General features: G+C 47.2%; 1 protein-coding gene across 2 annotated transcripts in view; it reads left to right on the top strand.

Annotated features, from left to right (window-relative positions):
• Positions 1-4,238: 4,238 nt before the first annotated feature.
• KCMF1 (potassium channel modulatory factor 1) overlaps positions 4,239-19,081 on the top strand; it is a 64,768-nt gene continuing 49,925 nt past the window's right edge. Inside the window, exon 1 of one of the 2 annotated variants that reach the window (XM_064481956.1) lies at positions 4,239-4,398. In XM_064481956.1, the coding sequence (XP_064338026.1) occupies positions 4,383-4,398 (16 nt within the window). In that variant the 5' untranslated portion in view covers positions 4,239-4,382. Of the gene's footprint in view, positions 4,399-9,577; positions 10,271-19,081 lie in introns of those variants that run through there. The other variant, XM_064481957.1, reaches the window with a different exon arrangement.

The following is a 19,081-nucleotide window of genomic DNA, read 5'->3' as shown; positions in this document are numbered from 1 at the left end:
TAAAGTGCTTATCGCCAAGGCTGCTACATGTAACTCAATTCGCCGCCATCATCATTTCTCACTTGAACGATGAAGGAGATGTAACAGACTCTAAGGCAGAGATTCTCAACTTTTCTGGTCTCAGAATCCCTTTACGCTCTTCAAAATTATTGAAGACCCCAAAGAGCTTTTAAAAAAATCTGTATTATGATTTTTATCATATCAATAATGTGTATTATTGATTTTTTAAATTAAAATTAAAACTGAGAACGTCTTTTAAAATAACCTATTTCCTAATAACACAAATATTTTTAAAAATAATTTCTCAAAAAAAATTGGAAGTATGACATTGTTTTACATTTTTGTAAATAGTATCACTAATGTTTAGTTTAACTGAAGACAATTGGATTCTCTTTTTTTATGTAGTCCAAAAAATTTTTTTAATACATTTTTATTGAAGTACAGTCAGTTTACAAGGTTGTGTCAATTTCTGGTGTACTGGATTCTCTTAGCTGCTCCTACAGTGCATCTATTGAGATGTGCTGTTTCAAGTACATAAAAAAACCCAAGCAACTCACTGATCCTCTGAAAGGATCTTGAGGACCCTGGACCAGTCTTTGAGAACGGTTCCTTTAAACTTTCTTCCAGCTTTAAATCATTCATTCATTCACCCATTCAACACTATTGGATCTCAGAGACAGAAAGGGATTATGTGGTTGCCTGTCTTGAAGCATTTTAGCTGAGAAAAGAGATGAAAATTAATTAAAAATTATGTACAGCGTAAGTGAGCACAGAGGAGGAAATTCCTGTGTGCCTGAGAGGCAAGGAAGGCTTAACAGAGTGCAGGGAATTAGAATTTAGGCTTAAATAGCCTGTGTTCCCTGTAAGCAGAGGGAAGAGCACATGCAAAGGCCCAGAGGCAGAATTAAGAGTACAAGAAAGCACAGGGTACATGGGCAGAGGAAGGAAAAGTCATTATGCTGGAAAAGATTGCTGGGCCTTATACGAGAAGTTAAAGTTCACCTTCTAGATCACAGGAGGCTGGGGTCACAAGAGCTTGCTTTTCTTTTTTTAAGTCAGGTTTATTGAGGTATAATTTGTACAGAAGTAAAGTGTAATCTTTTAGGTTTACAGATCTGTAAGTTGTGACAAAGGTATACAGTAAACACTAACACAATCAAGACAGAATATTCTCATCGCCTCAAAAGGTTCTCTGCAGTCCATCTCCATTCCCCACCCCCTCAGCTGCAGGAAACTACTGATCTGATTTCTGTCCCTACAGTTTAAGTTTTTACTTCATAAAATAATTACACACTCACAAGTAGTTGCAGAGCAAGCCCTTGCACACTTCTCCCAGCCCCTTCCAACGGTAACATCTTATGAAACTATAGAAAAATAGCAAAGCCAGGAAGCTGACATTCGCGCAATGCAATTAACTAGACTACAGACCTTATTCTGATTTCACCAATATTTACATGCATTAGCTCGTTTTAAGGAACACAACTGGGCCACAGCATGGAATTTGGGTCGGCAAGGCAAGAGACGGAAGGAGAACTCCAGGAAGTGCAGGGAAAGGAAAGGACTGGAGGGAGCGTTTCTGAAGAACAGAAATCATTTGATGAACAATTTGGTATGAGTGGTTAAATTACTCCTTTTTTGGGAAATGCAATCTCCTATTCAGCAGGAGAGCAAGAAGAGGGTTGTTTTAACCGAAGGGCCTGACCTCTAGTTTAATTGAGGAAATGTTTCCTCCAGGCATGAAACCCCCAAATAACCGTAATATTCCTGCTTACTCTTATTCAGACAGGAAAAAAGCCTTTTTTTTTTCAGATTCTTAATTTTCTTATTTTTGCTTGATTAAAAACAATAAAATAACTGTCAAAGATCTGATATTTCCTTCAGGTTTAGCCAGCCACCTGTACGCTCTCCTTAGCAGGATTAGTTAACCATTCCCCAAACCAAAGCAAACTAAACTTCTAGACTCATTTTTATGGAGCTCAGCAGTATTCTTCAGCTCTCCTACCTGCTCCAGCATTTTATCTGACTATATCTATATATTTACCTGATAATGCCTTAATCTCTATAACTAATTTATTGCTAGACATCATTTATTCGTCACAAAACTATACGGGTGGTGGTGTCTTCACTTTTACAGCCCAAGAAATTGCGAGTCCTAAGAGTTTGGTATCCTGATCACACACGCAGTACTGTAAAATGTTACAAAGGCTCCAGCGCAGGGAAGCATTCAGTCGGTGTTAGCCAGCCTTGTTTGAAGCCCTATTCTCCCTGTTCCCCAAAACCCCAATTACAGCCCAGGTGAAACACTTTCTTCGATATCTGTGCTGGGCTGAATTTAGGCAAAAGCTTAGTAGAGGCATTGGAAATAACTCTGGTGACAAAAGTCCTCATTAAAATCCCAGTTTGTTTAAACCTTCGTTAGGCCGATACCTAGTTCATCATTAGTTACTACCAAATACAGCCCTTGGGTGGAGCTGAGTGACTTAATAGCTACTTCCTTGACTTTAAAACCAGTTTTTAATATCTTTGAAATCAAGAAGTTTCTTAAAATCAGACTTAATGAAGTATGGTAACAAACTGTGCTTTTGCTGTGTCCTGTGCTAGATATTTTATATATATTTTAGCACTTAATCCTCCAAATGCCTGTTGTTATTTTTGTTATTATTATCATCTGGAATCGCGCTCATTTTGAAGATGGGACACCCAAGGCCCAAGGAGGCGGAGTCATTTGCGGCAGATCACACTAGTAATGGTGAGTAATCCCAAAGCAAGCAGTATTTTAGAGTCCAATTTCAGTAGACTTAGTTTAGGAGTACGGTTCTAGTTTATGCAAAAAAAAAAAAATCAAAAATAAAAGCAAATTAAAACAAGAGCCAAAAAAAGAGACAAAAGAAACGGAAGCTCAGCAAGGTTAAATAACTTGTCCAAGGTTACACAGATTAGAACCAGAATCCATGGCAGATATGTCTTGACTCCCAAGTGCGACTTCTTTCCACCAGCCACGCTACCAACTAACACGTGGTAAGGAGCAGTATAAATATGTGATGAACTAATAATGCCTGAAAACAAAGTTGACAAGGAAGAGGGTAGAAATGTAAAAGAAACGGGAAAGCAGTTCACGGGTAGGAAAAAAAAGGTCGCGCGCACACACACACACACACACACCCCGACAGTGTGCAGAGCAGCGCACGCAGGGTGGGCCGAGGGGCTGTAACACACTTTGCGCGGGTCCCGCCAGACACCCGGCGGGCGGGAGCGGAGTCTCGGAAGGAGCCGGTTCCCGAGCACAGCAGCCCAGCCCCGCCGCCTCCCGGCTGGCCTCCCGCGCCCACGCCCTGCCGACCGCGAATCGCTCGGCCGGGCAACACCGACGACGCCCGGAGGCCAGCCGCCGCTCCCTTCGGGGCCGCTGGCTTAAAAAGAAAGACGAACACGTGTCCCCGGCCGGTCCGCAACCTCTCCTCGGGGTCGGGGCCCGCACGGCGCGGCCCGTGCTCCGCCCGGCAGCCATGCGCCCGAGGGCGGGAGCCTCTCGGGATCGCAGCTCGCCGCCGGGAAGCCGCCGCCGCCGCCGCCGCGGTCGGCCGGGACCAGAGGGGGCGCCGACGGCCGGGGCCCGGGGCGGCCCCAGGCGGGGCTGGGGGCGGCCGGGCGCCTCTCGGGCCGCGCGGGCCGGCCGAACCGGCGAGCGGCGGGCGCCGGCGGCCGGGCATTTCCTCTTCCTCCCTGCGCGCTGCGCGGCGGCGCGGCGGCGCCCAGGCCGAAGCCGGGCTCGGGCGCCCGACCGCGACCTGCCGGCGAGCGCGGGCAAATACCGCGCCCGAGCCGCCGCCGCCGCCGCCGCCGCCGCCGCCGCCGCCGCCGCCGCGCTGCCCCCGCCGCGCCCTCCGGCCGCGGGGGCTCCGGGCGGCTGGGCCCGGCGCGGGCAGCGAGAGGCGGGGCCGGCGTGCGGGCGGCGGAAGGAGGCGGAGGAGGAGGAAGAGGAGGAGGAGGAGGCGGCGGCCGGCAGCCGGGGGAGAGGGGCGGGGGGTGGGCCGGGGGAGGGGAGGAGCGGGATTTGCGGAGCGCGGCGCCGCAGCCGGGAGCCGGCGGGCCCGAGAGTGACCGAGTCACGGCGGGCGCCGGCGGAGCAGCCGCGTCGGACCCGCCTCCTGGAGGAGCTCAGCCGCGGCCAGGCCCGGCCCCATTCCCGCCCCGCGCCGCCTCCCCGCCGCCGCCGCCGCCGCCGCCGCCGCCGCGGGAGCGCTCCCCTGCCCACCCCGCCCCCGCGGCCGAGCCCGGGAGTCGAGTGGGAGTCGGCCGGCCGGCGCGGGCAGCGCCGGGACCCCGCAGGGGACACTGCAGCCGGAGCCCCGAGGGGCCGCGCCGCCACCGTCTGAACTAGGATGTCCCGACATGAAGGTGAGAGGAGCCCCCGCCCCCACCCCCACCGCCCGGGCCTCGGCCTACCCCGCCCGGGCCGGGCGCCGCGGAGGGCGGCCGGGGAGCGGCGGAGACTTCGGCCGAGCCCGAGGCGGGCCCGGGGCGCCGGGCCCGGGAGCGAGCGAGCGAGGGCGGGGAGCCGGGGCTCCGCCGCCGCCGCCGCCGCCACGGCCGCGGCCCTGAGCTGGGCCTGGTGCCGGAGGCGGGGCGGCCGGGCCGGCCGGAGGGTTTGCACTGTCATGGGGCGGGGGAGGGGGAGGGGAGGCGGCGGGGCCCGTTACCGGCGGGAGCCCGGCCCTCGGGACTGATACCGGCCGCCGCGGCCCTCCCGGCCGGCCCCGGAGCCTCGGGCCGCGGCGCGGCCTAGCGCTCCCGCCGTCCCGGAAGGGCCCGGCGCGGCCACCGAGTGCGGCCGCGGACGGCGGCGGGGGACCGAGGAGCCGGCCCGGGACCCGGCGGGCGCGTCCGGTCGCCGGGCGACGACGGCGAGCGCCCCTGCCTGCGGGCGACCGCACGGCGGGCGGGAAGGCTCTGCGGCCGGGGAACGGGAAGACCCCGCCGCCCGGAGCCCGCCCCGGCCTCGCGGCTAGGCCTCGGCGCGTCCCTGAGCTCGGGTAACCAAGTTCCCGGGGCGGATCCGGCCCGGCCAGGCGAGCAAACTCCCTGCTCGGTCACCCGGTCGGAGGGGGGCTCGCTCCCGGCCGGCCGTGGGCCCCTCGCCAGGCGTGCACCGTCCACCTAAACCAGGTTTTGGTCAGTGACTATGGTGAGGTCTGTTAGTGGTCAGGGGGCGTTCTGGACTCAGTTTTGCGGTTTAAAAACATGATGGGGTTACAGTTGCAAATAAGCAGACAGCTCTAGGGCTGTCCCAGGGCACAAAGAGAGAAATATTTAGGGCCGATGTAAAGGCGTTGAGCTAGTAAAAAATAAGTTAACTTCAATTTGCTGCCATATGGTTTAGAAAAGGGGGAGGGGGTTTGTTTTCTTTGTTTCACTACCACAGGTCTTTAAATAAAAAGTATAATGAGACTTGACGAAAAGTTTATCCTGGTAAGGTTACAGCAAGACTGTAGAAGTGGCTTGAAGATACCATGTACTTTTGGTGTTAAAATCCTGTATAGGTGATGTAGGCGTGGAGAAAGTTTAGTGAGTCAGATTCGTGTGAGCATCACACCGTTGGAAGGGTGTTAGGGGAACACAGGCCTTAGAATTTCGAGGTTGAAAAACTCAGGCTGATCAGAATTACATTTAGGGCAACTTTCAGGATTTGCATTACTAATTGCAATGTTGAGATTGATTCAAAGAGTGTATTGTGTTCAAGGATTCTGTATTTTGAAAGTCACAAAACTGATAGGAAATATGCTGTGTTTTCTTCATTTACTGTGTACAAGTGTTGGACATTTTGAAGAAATAAGGTACATAGGGTCATAGATATATCTAGGGGCCATGCCTATTTTCCCATTTTTTTCTACTTAGTGGAAATATATTCCCTCTCATAATTTAAAATAAGTTGTAATTAAAGTTATAATCAAAGTTTAATTTGGGATAGTAAGGCTTATTTTAGACTGTAGTTGTGTGTATGTTGACCCCCTTTAAGACAAAATGAAAGAGATCAATGTGGCAGGCTCTTACTCATAAGAATTGGGAGAGTTAAAATGACAGAATCATAGCAATGGAGGAAAGCTGTTTGAGACCTGTTCTCCTTGCGTCAGGAAAACATCCAGGTAGCTGCAGACTGACTATTCTAGTTGAATGGTGTCCTGGAAAGATTCTTCACCCTCAGTAATCGTTTAGAGTAATTAAAATCCCACTGTGTGAGCATTCTTGAATATATCACAAGTTCTGTAACTTCAGCCCGTTTCCCCCAGTTTGGTCCTGTGGAGAGGCATGTGGTCATGAAACTTAGTTACCTTTTAGTTACTTGAATGTAACTGAACCTCAGCACATTAATAACACACCTCCTCTGGTAACTTACATAATGCCAGATGTTTCTGAAAAAGGAACATTCCTATAATATGTCAGTTGAAGACTTACAGTATTTGACAAGTGATTACTTTTTAAGGGTCTAGTTTGTGGCCTAAGGTGGGATTGGCAGTCTCATTAAGAATTACATTTGATTCATTAGCTCTCTCTTTTGTGAGATTTTAGTTTAGGCTGCCAATTATTTTCGTCCGTAGGGATTTCACCTATCAAAAAATGTAGCGTTGACACCCTCAGGATTGTAGTTCTTTCTCTCACCTTTCTCTTCTTTGGGCCAACTAATCCCATTTTTGTAGTGGTTATTTTTGAGCTGTTTTAAGCATCTGTCCACCTCCAAATTCTCTGTAGTTCTTGTTTACCTTTCAGTAGTGTGACCTAGAACTGTGTGTAGTAGTCTGCTAAAAGATTTGAACTGTGCTGCCTGTAATGTGCTTGCATTGTGCTTCCTTTTCAGAGCCTTCTGTATACATGCAATTTGTTACTTTGTCTTTGGGCCCATCCTGATGAGTTGCACTATGTTATATGTAACGATGTAGCTTTGGACAATACAGCCCCAACATGGACATCTGTCAAGTTTAGCGTCTACCTTGGGAAGCAGTGGACTATCTCTGAGAAATGAGATGCAGCTGGGAGCACAGAGAAATGCTCTAGCCCAGGGGTCAGCGTGCTTTTTTCTGTAAAGGGCCAGGTAGTGAATATCTTAGGCTTGGAGAGCTGTAAGGTCACTGGCGGCTGTGCCACTTAGTGTTAAAGCTACTGTAGACGACATGTAATGAATGAGCACAACTATGTTCCAATGAAAACTTCCTTTATAGAACTGACATTTGAATTTCACCTGATTTTCATGTGTTACGAATGATGATTCTCCGTTTTACCATTTGAAAATGTAAAAACCATCCTTAGCTTGCAGGCCATGCAAACACAGGAGGTGGCCAACTTTGGCCCACTTTGGCCTGCGGGCTATAATTTGCCTATTTTTGTTCTAGACTGGAGCTGGAGAGAGTTGTTGGAGCTGGAATTGAGAGAAGTCCAGAAAGGGTCCACCATGCTTGATACTCCATCATTTCCTTTGGGTAGTGGGGAGTGAGCCCTTGGACTGAACCAGTTCCTGAGGGGGTGGGAAACAGCCTTCCCCCGATCATGTCTGAGTGGAGAAGGTGGTACTCTGCCTTAACTAAGTCTCCTGCTTGCCCATTATGACTTTGCCAACCGGAATTCCAGGGCCTCTTTTAATTCACTTTGTAATGTTCTTGTCATTGTAACAAACATTTTACAGCATTAGTGCCTAGTTACGTTATGTTCACCATACCAGCACAATCTCATTCCGTGTTATACACAGTGAAACCAACTATTTTCTATTTTATTTGTAGGAGTGTTTTTTAATGTTTCACTATATACTGTCTTTTAAGTGCATTTAAAATATAACTGTTACTCAGAGCTTAAAATCCATTTAATAGCTTTGCAGAGTTTTTAGAAAACATCAAATTACACAATGCTTGTTAGCTAAAATGAAATTATGAATGTTCTTGCGTGAGTTGACACCTAATTGATTACATGGAGTTAGGAATACATTTATTGCCTTAAATCATTCAACCTTTTTTCAGTCGCTACTATGTATAAGGCACTGGGCTATGTACCAGGGATACAGGGATGAATGAATGAGACACAGCTTCTCACCTTAAGTGTGGTGGGGAGGATGCTCGTGTGCAGAGCTTCTGCAGCCCAGTGTGACACATGCCTAAAGAAGGGTAAACTCGTCAATAACAAAATATACTACCAACTTTTTTTTCTTAACTACTTTTGCCCAATTTCAGAGAGAGAATCTATTGTGATTTCTAACTCTTTCTTTTCTTGAGTGCCTGCTTAGATTTTTCATGGGCTACTCTTGATTTTGGGTAAAATCATTTGAGATCTCAAATAGAGTCCTTATCTCTATGTGATTTATATTTCCCCTAGCTTTTTGAGTATTTTCATATGTAAAAATGATAGTGAATAAGTGGACAATTGATCATATTATGTTATTCTCAGAAGCATCTGATACTGTTTATTTTCAAAATGTAAGATATAAAAGCAGGTAGGCCATTACTCAAGTTTTTAAAAGTTGTACCATTTTTTTTGAAATTGTACCACTCTTGTTAGTAGATTTAAATTCTTTTCTAAAATTGCTATCTGACACTAAGAATGAACATGCAGACAATCCCAGAGTGAATTGCAATAATTTTGTTTCCAGGACTTGGAGACTGCAAAATTAGGATTGGCAATTAGCATGTGATTTTAATGTGGTACCTTTGGCCTTCCTGTGGCAAAGTGATTTCACTCCCACTATACCGATCTTTGCTATCATGTTGGATAATTTATTATATTTTATGATCTGTTAAAAGATTGTGACATTCTTAAGACTTTTTTGATTTCAATAAATCATGAATTACATTTATCTTGACTTTCAATAAAGGATAGATAACAATGTAAATAACTTCTGGGGTCTTTGATTTCATGATTTTGTATAAAGTTGATTTTGAAGCCCATTTTCCCCATATTTTGACATTTGTGTGAATGTTAAAATATAACAAAATATAACTTTCCTCTCGTTTTAAGTTGGAAATTTTGTTTGGAAGAAATTCCTTTTAGTCTTAGAATTTTAAGATGCATTAGCAGCAATCTTGTTTAAAGATTGAAAACTTTTTTATAGCGGAAAATTTGGAAACTTCTGATGTGAAATGACCAAACAGATCCCTTCATATTAGGCTTACATTTCAAAAAAGAAGTCCATGCGCTTATGAGTCATAACTTAATTTTCAAAACATCAGCTTTATAATGTCTACCATATACATTTTCTGAGGTTTGGATCTTTTTAGATTGGGGGGTTCCAAAAGTTGTTTTCAGTGAAGATTAAGGTATCATTGGATTACTCTAAAAATAGTGTGTTTTTCATTTCATTATAAATATTTCTGTGGGGCTACTTTCATGAATATGGACTCAAAGGAAACATTTCCTACCCTTCGTACTCATAAAATTTAAAAGTAGTGCTGTTCATGATTAAAATCTTTGTTAATAAAAGTTTAATCTCACATTAATTTTAGTGTTGTGCTAGGAGCCATGATGTTTTTCATTTCCTTAAAATGATAAGGCATAGTTTTTTCAGTCATTGTTGGTATTCATTAAAACTAAGGAAAGAGGTATACAGATCTGAGCATTTTTAAAATGTGGTAATTTTTTTTCTATTAGCTGTGCCTTGATTCATGTTGGAGATACTGGATAAGGCAGACAATCTCTTGAGGGAGCAGATTACCCAGATTCCACAGGAAGGGAGTGAGTGGTCAGGAAGAGGGAAGTTGTTTCGGAGATACTGGGGACAAGAGGCTGGGCAGGGTGGACATGGAGCTGGAAGGGTCTGTAGCCACAGGGAGTCAGAAACAGAAAACTCACTCTCATGCCTGATGAAGTGTCTTAAGAGCTGGATACCAGGAAGTGAAAACTCAGTGTCCTGTGAAACTGGCAAGAGATGGATTGCCTCGGTAGGCCCTTTCCAGGGTGCCGTGGCTGCCACCTTTCTCACCGCCCTCCCAGGGTGTTTGTTAACCTGTGTTTTTAGCCCTGTCTCTGGATAGCAGGAGAGCAGAGTGTGGCTCCATCCAGTTCACGTACATGGTCCGTTTATTTCTTCATGGCCACAGCACCAACCAGCAGTCCAGCAGACTTTGCCAGTAGCCACAAGGGGTATCAGGGAGGAAGTGCAGATGGATCCCTGGAAATTCATCACTGCTGTGAGAAAAAACCAACTGAAATCACAAGAGTGGGTCAGTCAAGTCGCCTTCAGCTTGGAGGGACAGACAATAAGTGGGTGAAGCCTCTTGACATCATGACTAATTAGGTTTGTACATTATCTTCTGCTGAATTGTGTGTGTGTGTGTGTGTGTGTGTGTGTGTGTGTGTGTTCCTTCTCTTGCTAGTACTCAGTGCCAGTGTCATGAACTTCACATTTTTCTCAAGTCAGAGGATCTTCATTAGGGGAATCACTTTGGAGTGCTAATTTGATGAGTTGACTGTTAGAACAGTCACAGGTATGTTCATCTGTAATTTATTTTTTGGCTTTGACTTTTGTTCTTTTTGCTTCTCTAAGACTGTCACCCTTCCCCCGCATCCAGCAATCTTCCCTCCGGTGGCACTCCTGCCTCATTCTCCAGGCATTTTTTTTTTTTTAATGCTGTAGTTGTTTACTTGTCTGCCTGCCCCCCCAAGCTAGCTGAGGGGTGGGTGTAGTGTTACACTTACCTTTGTCCCAGCACAGCGTCTGGCCTTTGGGAGGCCCAGTGAACATTTGTGGGTGATTGTTAGAGATGTCAATAATTGTGAAAAAATGGTGAGACTGGAAAATGCTCTCTTGTGTTTTATGTGGGAGAGCTGGCTGAGAGAGAGATTGTAGGAAAGAGAACTTGGAACTTTCATAAAAGTGAGAGGGGATGAATAAACTACGCACGTACAGTGAAAATGACTTAGGGTAGCCGACTCCTAGGGGAGCAGCCTGGGACTAGTCTCCGGCTACTGCTTTGTTCTCCTTCTGGCTCTGGTTTCAGATTAACTGGCTGTGGGTTCTGCATATTAGTTGCACTGTGTGTGTGAGTTCTCTGGTTCATCCAGTCATTCATTCAGTGAGTATTTATGGACTGCCTACTCAAGTACCACTCGAAGTCATCTCCAGAGCTTGCCACCAGTTGTTGACCCTTGCTGCATGGTGATAATATTCAGTGGGTTTGAAACACATGTTTGGTAATTACATGCTTTTCTGTTGCATAGGTTGTGGCTCTTTTCCAGTGTGCTGGAATTAGTCCTTGAAGTTTATATTTTATGACAGGGTAATTAAATCATGTAAGTGTTTTAATGTTTTGGCAATATTTGCACCCTCCCCCTTTTTTTTTTAAAGCTTATTTTCACAATCACTTCTAATTCTGTCCAGTGGTACATTTCTGTCTGTAACAGTCTTACGCTTAGACTGAAAGTCTCAACACATGTCTGCATATGTAAGTGTCTTTTTGATGCTTAGGAAAGAGCTCAAGGGATTGAACATTTGCTTTTTGTATTCAGTGTGGTTTTTTGCAAAGTCCTATGGTCATTTAGCAACTGTTGGGGTGGATAACTTAGACCCTCCTTCCTCCTGTTATTCTCCCCCAGCGTTCCCCTTTGGTGTCCTCTGTGATGGTAGGGGTTTGGCAGTGCAAGCAAACTTTCTAAATCAGGACGTAAGGACATTGAAGTAAAGTGGGCAGGGATTTACATAAAGGAGTTGTTACAGATGTGTCCTTTCTTCTCTGCAAGAATGAAATACATGCCAGGAGCCTGTGGGCTGGCTGGGTGTTGGGGATTGGGTAGTTTTCATAATCAGAGATCTTACGATCATCCTTATTAACACTGTGAGGGGTTCTGACATAGTTAATTGCAGTTTGAAATGAATGTAAACTGTTCATGTGTTTGTGTAGCTACAGATATGGGTATACAAAGTGGTCACAGAGGTGGGCTAGTCTCCCCTTCTCTAGGAAAAGTGATGATTAGAGCCTCAAGTTACAGTGAGCACCTGACCCATGTGGTCCTGAATTAGGCCAGGATCAAGGATCGTCACTCTGTGTCAGACATACTGCAGATCTTCATGCTCATTCATTGCTCCATGTCATTTTTTACAAGCTTTTAAGAAATCAACCAAAGGCAGAAGAGATAGCAAATCTGCCTGCAGAACTGGGGTAGACCATCACGCTGTGCAATAGAAATCTGAATTCTCTGGTAGCCACAGTAACAAAACTAAGGAGGTGAAGTTAATTTTAATAATTTAATGCTTTAACCCAATTTATACAAAATAACATTTCAAGATGTAATCCATATACATATTGTTGATGAGATATTTTTATATTTTTTTCTTTACAATGCTATGAAAACCTAGTGTATATTTCACACTTACTTTTTATTTCAGATGCTAAATTTTCATTAAAAAATACTTGGTCTTAGCTGAGAAACACTTTAGACTCATACATTGGGGGTCTGCTAATTCATCTTTTGAACATATACTGTCTCTTTGTGGAAGTACATGTTGATGCAGTATGGCCATTTACTGAATGATCCATTCATTAATATTCTGGATTTCTACTTCTTGAATTTCTCTCCTAAGGAGCTAGATTTTACCTTAACTTTTTTGTACCTTACAGTTATTTTAAAACTGCTTTAGCTACATGTAACCATCACAGTAGAAACCCACTTTATAAACAGCTACAAATGTATATAAATTCTAATCCCTTTGTTGGCTGTTCAGATTGATGAGGTGTAAGTAATGGCTTTGGGGTGATTTTAATGTGAGTTTGGGGGGTTATTTTAAAGCCCCCTGCGTTGACAAATGTAGAATTTATAAAAATTGTTACTAGCCCTTTGCAAGTTCTGTTATGGTGAATTCATCATTTGAAGAAAGTGACCCCTAGGCTTAGTAATTAATTGTAGATGTGTTTCATTGTTGAGGCGCTAGTATCCATCTCCAAAAGGCTCTTGGCATCTAATAGCAGAGGTGCAGGTGGTTAGGGTTCTTCTCCAAAGTAACTTTCAGGAAACTGACTGTGGAGCTGATACTCAGCTTACCGTGTCAAGGTGAGCCGCCCACTGTGACCTCTCTCTTTTACCTGTTTGACTTATTGCTTTAGCCAGTGAGAACTAGATTTGCAAGTGGAAACAGAGTGTGGGGAAGACGGTCTGTTAAAAATTAAAGCCCTAGTGTTTTTCTGTCTTCATTTTACTGGAGCAGCAGTTTCTTGGAGCAGTCAGTTTTATGGTTCCTTTTTTTCCCCCCGAAGCCTCCCTCCAGTCAGACCCCTGGAATATCAGGGATCTGTGGCTCGCTCTCTCTCTTTTTTTTTTTTTTTTTAATAGTAGAAAAATGCCAGTACTGTCGCTTCTGGGTGCTGTCACCCAGTGGTTCTCCCAGTGGTTTAGGACCAGCAGTATCAGCAGCATCTGGGAACCTGCTAGAAATGCAGATTCTAGGGGGAGGGTGTGGGCTGAGCATGCACGAGGTCCTGGGTTCAACCCCTGGTGCCTCCGTTAAAAACAAACAAACAAACCTGATTCCCCCCACCCGCCGCCAAAAACAAAAACCACCACAAAAAAGAAATGCACAGTCTTAGGCTCTGCCTTAGCGCTGCTGAATCAGAACTTCTGGGTTTAACGCGCTCCTGCCAGTTAAAGCCAGAGGCATCTTTTGTGTGAGGTGGCCATTGCTGGTGACAGGCGCGCAGTGGCTGTGACACTTTGCAGGGTGCGGCACTAACCCAGTGGGAATGGAGCCGATGACCTCGGTCTCATTCTTCTTGAACATCGCGCTGTTGTCACCTGAGGATGGAAGAGGAGCGTAGCTCCCCACTCCAGGCTAGGTCTTTTTACTTATTACTCAACACATACTTGATGAATGTGTGCTTGGGGCCAGGCACTATTCTGGCCACAGGGAAACCGCAGTAAACAAAACGGAGACGCCTCCTGTCCCCCTGACACTCACACTGTTAGAAGGAACATGCTGGGGGTGCTTGGCCTGGGGCCAGTCCGGGCCCCCTGCCTGTTTTGGTAAATCAAGCTGTATTATCTCCTCACTTCCATGTTGCCTGAGCTGCTTTGGGCAACAGCGGGGAGCTGTGTGGTGGGGGCAGAGGAAGCTGAGCTGCTCACTGTGTGGCTCTTGATGGGAAGGGTTCGTGGATCCCTGGGAAAGGCTGGAGAAGAGTAACTGGGGAATGGAGTGCTGGGAGGAGGTGACGGGCAGTGTGAGGAGCCACACGGCGGGCTAAGGGGGCAGAGAACAGGGCCTGCTTCAGGCACGTGGTCAGGCAGGGCCTTTGCGAAGACGGAACATGAGAAGAATAAAGCTTGCAGTAAGTGAAATGAAGGCTGTGCCGAGAGGGTTCAGCAGCTGCAGAGGCGCTGCCCCTTGCAGTGCGCTGGGACCGGCAGCGAGGCCGCCGTGGCTGGAGGACAGTGACGGGGGGGGGGGGGGGGGGGGGCGGGGAGGCGGGAAATGGAGTCGGCGTGGCCGGGCCCGATCCCGCCTGCCCCCGCGTCCTGGGCGGCGGCGAGGCCTGTCTCCCCGTGGGCGCTCTGAGAAGTGCGCTTTAGCGGCCCTTCTTCCGGAGCGGGGTCTTTTTGGTAAACATGGCGGAAACGAAGCACCTAACGTGGCGCGACCCAGCGCTTCCGAGAAACGTTTCTTTACAGACCCCCCCCCCCCCCCCCCGTCACTCTGGGGATGTCCACCAAGCGAGAGGACGGGAGGGGCGGGGTGCGGAGCCCGGAGAACCTGGCCGTGCTGGGGGGAGGGGCTGGGCGGCACCAGGGAGACGGGCGCTTCTGGACACGGGACTCCGCGTGTCAGTTCTGACCTGCGGCGCTGCAGGAAGGATGCTGATGCCTCTCTGGCCTCGTTCCCAGGGTTGTGGAGGCTGATACCAGAGCGTGCAGGAATGCTTTCTAAGTTAGATAAAGCCCTGCACAACTGTAAAGTGATAGTATTTTTATTGCGGGAGATAAGATTGGAGCAAGGTAGACGGGAGGATTTCGATTGCCGCCCTAAGGTCAGTCTTTTCCCTTTTCCATACAGATTATGGCATGGAATAGGGAGCGGTGCACCAAAAGTTCTAAGCAGAAAAAGAACATGATGGAAAGTGGTGTGTTTTATGAAGATTAGTGTGTGCTGTGTGTGGGACAGACTGGTGCCTGTGGCAGGGACCAGTTAGAGGCTCTTTGGTACAGCCTGAAGTTAAAAGGACCTGGACTAGCCACTGACAGTGGGAACAAAAAGAGGAAAGATGACTTGAGATGAAGTCTCACTGCAGGAGAGCAGGGACTGACGTGTAACTTCAGGCCCAGCAGCCACGGTGCTGGGAGGGGAGCAGGTTCTTCTGGCGAACAGGGGAGACAGGAAGGGAGAGATGGGCAAAGGTGGGCAGAGAGCAATCCCCAGCATTTGACATGGCGAGGGTGAAGTGACGGCGGGCCACTAGGCAGAAATCAGGAGTTGAGAAAGACCATGTTAGGGCGTCAGAAAGTGGCGTCTCGGCTAGAAAAAAGAATTTTAATTTTGTAGCCCCCTACACTGAAACCTGAGTGTTTCTAAGGGAGAAGCTTCTAGAGAAGGAAGGACCAGGGAGCCCAGACGAGAGCCAGGACTGTGATGTGACGTGGAAGCCGCAGAGACCGGTTCCTGCCCAGCCATCATCTCTAATAGCGCTTGTCATGCGAGTACTGACTTAAAACTCCTTCAGGTGTAGGCTTTGCATAGGGGTGAGAGGTGGGAGGGGGAGAAACTCCCACTAACCAAGCATCTGCCTTACTGACAGTGCCGTTTACTGAGTGCGTGCTGCCTGCGAGGCACCGTGCTCGGCATTTCACAGGGACCAAACCGTTTAATTCTCAGGGCAGTCCTGTGAGGTATGTATATTATCCCAGTTCTGCAGATGAGGAAACAGAGACGTTAACTACGTTGCCCGGGGTCACACAGGCCTGGTTCTCAGCATTAAGCTGTGCTCTGTACTGTGCACTTTATGGACTGGCTCCTGCAGCAAAGACCTCACTTAAAAGGCCTTGTAAAATTTCAGAACAACCCAGTGGGATACATTAGCCTGTTGTACAAATGAGGAATTTGAGTCTCAGAGGTTAACTTGTTTGTCCTGGGTCATGCAGACAGTAAGTGGTAAAGCCAGACTTTGAACCAAGTTTTGTCAGAAACCAAAGTCCGTGATCATTTATGTTTCCTCCAGAGCTTTGTGCACTTTTCTGTACAGGCCGAGAGCAGGTGTGGCTTTGTGGGCCACGTGTTCTCAGCTGCAGTTACTCCTGCCGACTGCCGTGGTGTGAGAGGAGCCATAAGACTAAACAGAAACAGATGAGCATGGCTCTCACCCCGTCCGTCTTTATTTGTGGACACTGAAATTTGAATTTCACGTAACTTTCAGGCATCTCTGAAATATTATTCTTCTTAAAAATTTCTTTTGTAAACCTTTCAAAATGTGAAAACTATTCTTAGCACGCAGGCTGTACAAAAACAGGTGGTGAGCCAGATTTGGCCCATGGGCCATGGTTTGCTGACTCCTGCTTTAATCCATTTATTTAATAAATATGTATTCAATGCCTTCTCTTTATGGAGACACTGTGTTGGGCACTGGGGACAAAAAACCAATGGGAGTTCCAGCCTTCGAGGAGGAGACAGATAATTATAATACAACGTAGTGTGAACTATAATAAACTGATACTCACGTGGTGTCGAGAAAGAATAGATACGGGAGGCTTCTCAGTTTCGTGGACAAACTCATGAAGGCCTCCCAAAAGAAGTCATGTATTTAAGCTGCATGTGATGCTGGGGAGAGTATCCTCATGGAAAGACACATGAGCAGAAAGAGTTTTCCTTTGAGGGGGATTAAGAAGACGAGGAGACTGATCATTAAGCCCTTGGGAACACTGAACATTTAAGGAACAGGAGACTGGCTGAAGGGAGTCACCTGGAGAGTGGGAGAACCAGGAGAGAGCGCTGTCATTGATACTGAGCAAGGTGGTTTTCTGGAAGGAGGACGTGCTCAGTGTTGCTGCAGAAAGGTCAGGAAGACAAGGAATGAAGTGCTCTTTGGCTGGGACTGCTGGAGCGGGGAAGGTTGTGAACATCAGTGAGCGCTGTCAGGCACGGGCTGGAGCCCGGACTGCAGTGTGTTCAGCCCTGAAGGAGCAGAAGTTAGGCGCGCTACCGAAGGCATGGCTGAGACAGGGAGGGGACATGGCTGCAGCTAGAAGGCAGATACCAGCGACTGGCACTGGAGCCTGGGAAGGTCACTCGTTCAGGAGATACTGTGCAGACTTGGTTGTTGAGATGGGGGTAGAGTAATGAGAGACAAGGGTGGGGGTTCTCGTTGTAGACCTTGTGTTTTAATGGGGAGGGGCTCAGAAAAGAAACATAACTTTGGTTGGTGGTAAATACTCTGATGGAAATAAAGCAGAGTGAGGGATTGAGGATTGACTGATGGGAGCTGAATGCGTGGTCTCTGTGTTTATTTATAAAAGATTGGTCAAGAAAGCCTTTCGGAAGAGGTGACCCCTCTCTGAAGCAGGGGCTTCAGATGTAGAAGCCCTGGGGTTAGAGTGCAGTGGGCCATGTGCGGCGCAGGGTAGGTGGAGCTGGCCTGGCACGGGGTAGTGGGGAAGAAGAGGTGGGGAGCACTGGTCCAGGTTGGGTGGGTGCAGTGGGTGATGGCGGGGCCTTGGGGTTTCATCCTTCGAGCGTGTAGCCAGCAGGACTTCGTGGTGTGGTGCAGGCGAGCTGAGTGGGTGAGGGGAGAGCCATTTACTGAGGTGCGGAGCGAGGAGCATTTTTGGAGGCGGAATCCGAGAGCTCTGTTTCAGACCTCCTGGGTAAGACACATCAGTTAGATGCTCAAGCAGAGATGTGTGATGACTAAACTGGACCTTAGTTGGTTGAGTGAGTGTGAACAAATACACACTCAGCAACAGCATAGGGATCTTAAAGTTGAGACATGATGTGATTCTGCTGCCCTTCTTTCTAGTTTATTGCGGCTTGAGTCCCCAACTCTTCTACTAGGTAGATGTCTGTCTAGAGGCCTGTGACCCTTGTTTTCCCCCAGAGTAGCAGGAAAGAGGCAGCGCAGAGGCAGCGCGCCCAGGGTGTCTCCTGTGTTGCAGTGCTGCGGGCCCAGCCAGGAGAGCTCGCTGTGGGAGCTGGGCCAGGCTGGCAGCTGGATAATGAATTGGTTTATTTTAGTTCTATTCTCTCCAATAAAATCAAGAGAAGATAGAATAATAGACCTTTTGGTCCAGATGGAAACCAGCGTTCTCTTCTTTCCAAATGAAATTGCCGTTTAGAAGGCTGAGTCATGTTACCTGGGATCACAGTCAGGACTCGAATTAAGATCCCTTGACTCTTATTCCAAGCTCATTTCCCACTGGGTTTGCTGCTGGGGTGAAGTGACCCAACGCTGTAGGCTCAGAGAGAGTTTATTAGCTTCTATATTCTCTGAGGCTAGACTTCTTCAGTGGATAAAATTTTCTGTTTACTCAGTTTTTTTCTGAGATGCTGAATAGTAAATTTATCAGTGGGACTTTGGAGCCAGACTGCCTGAGTTCAGACCCCAACTTGGTCACTCACTCTACTGTGACCTCGGGTAAGTTGTTTGTCTCTCTGTGTATCATTTCACGAGGTGGGCATAGTGCTTAGGGTGGTTGTATTTGGTGGCTGTTACATATAAAATGTTTAGAATAGCGCTTGGCATATAATAAGCACTCGTTGTTTGAGCCATCTTCTTCATTTTCATCTTGGATATAGAAAACAGTTGTCTACCATCCTTCTAAATTCTGTGCCTATAATTCGTGTGCTAACATTACATACAGTATGTAAGGCAAGTAAGATAAGATAAGGTATATAAGGTAAGATGTAGTCCCTGCCTTCAAGGAATTTGTATATAATGGGGAAAGAAGTATCAAAATACAGGAGGTACTAAAAGGCTAACCTACTTAAAATTATAGGACAGTGAAAGCTATGAGTATTCTCTTTTCTGCCATTCTGTGAAGCTAAGTGTTCAGATGAAGGCAAAGGGCCTGAGGAGAAGAGGTCTGAGCAAGTTGTGGACAAGGGACTTGCCTGGCTGGAGTAGAAGCAGATAGACAT

This window comes from Camelus dromedarius, chromosome 33 (genome assembly GCF_036321535.1).
Source record: "Camelus dromedarius isolate mCamDro1 chromosome 33, mCamDro1.pat, whole genome shotgun sequence".
Lineage (NCBI taxonomy): Eukaryota > Metazoa > Chordata > Mammalia > Artiodactyla > Camelidae > Camelus > Camelus dromedarius.
This window is presented reverse-complemented; position numbering and strand designations above follow the sequence as displayed.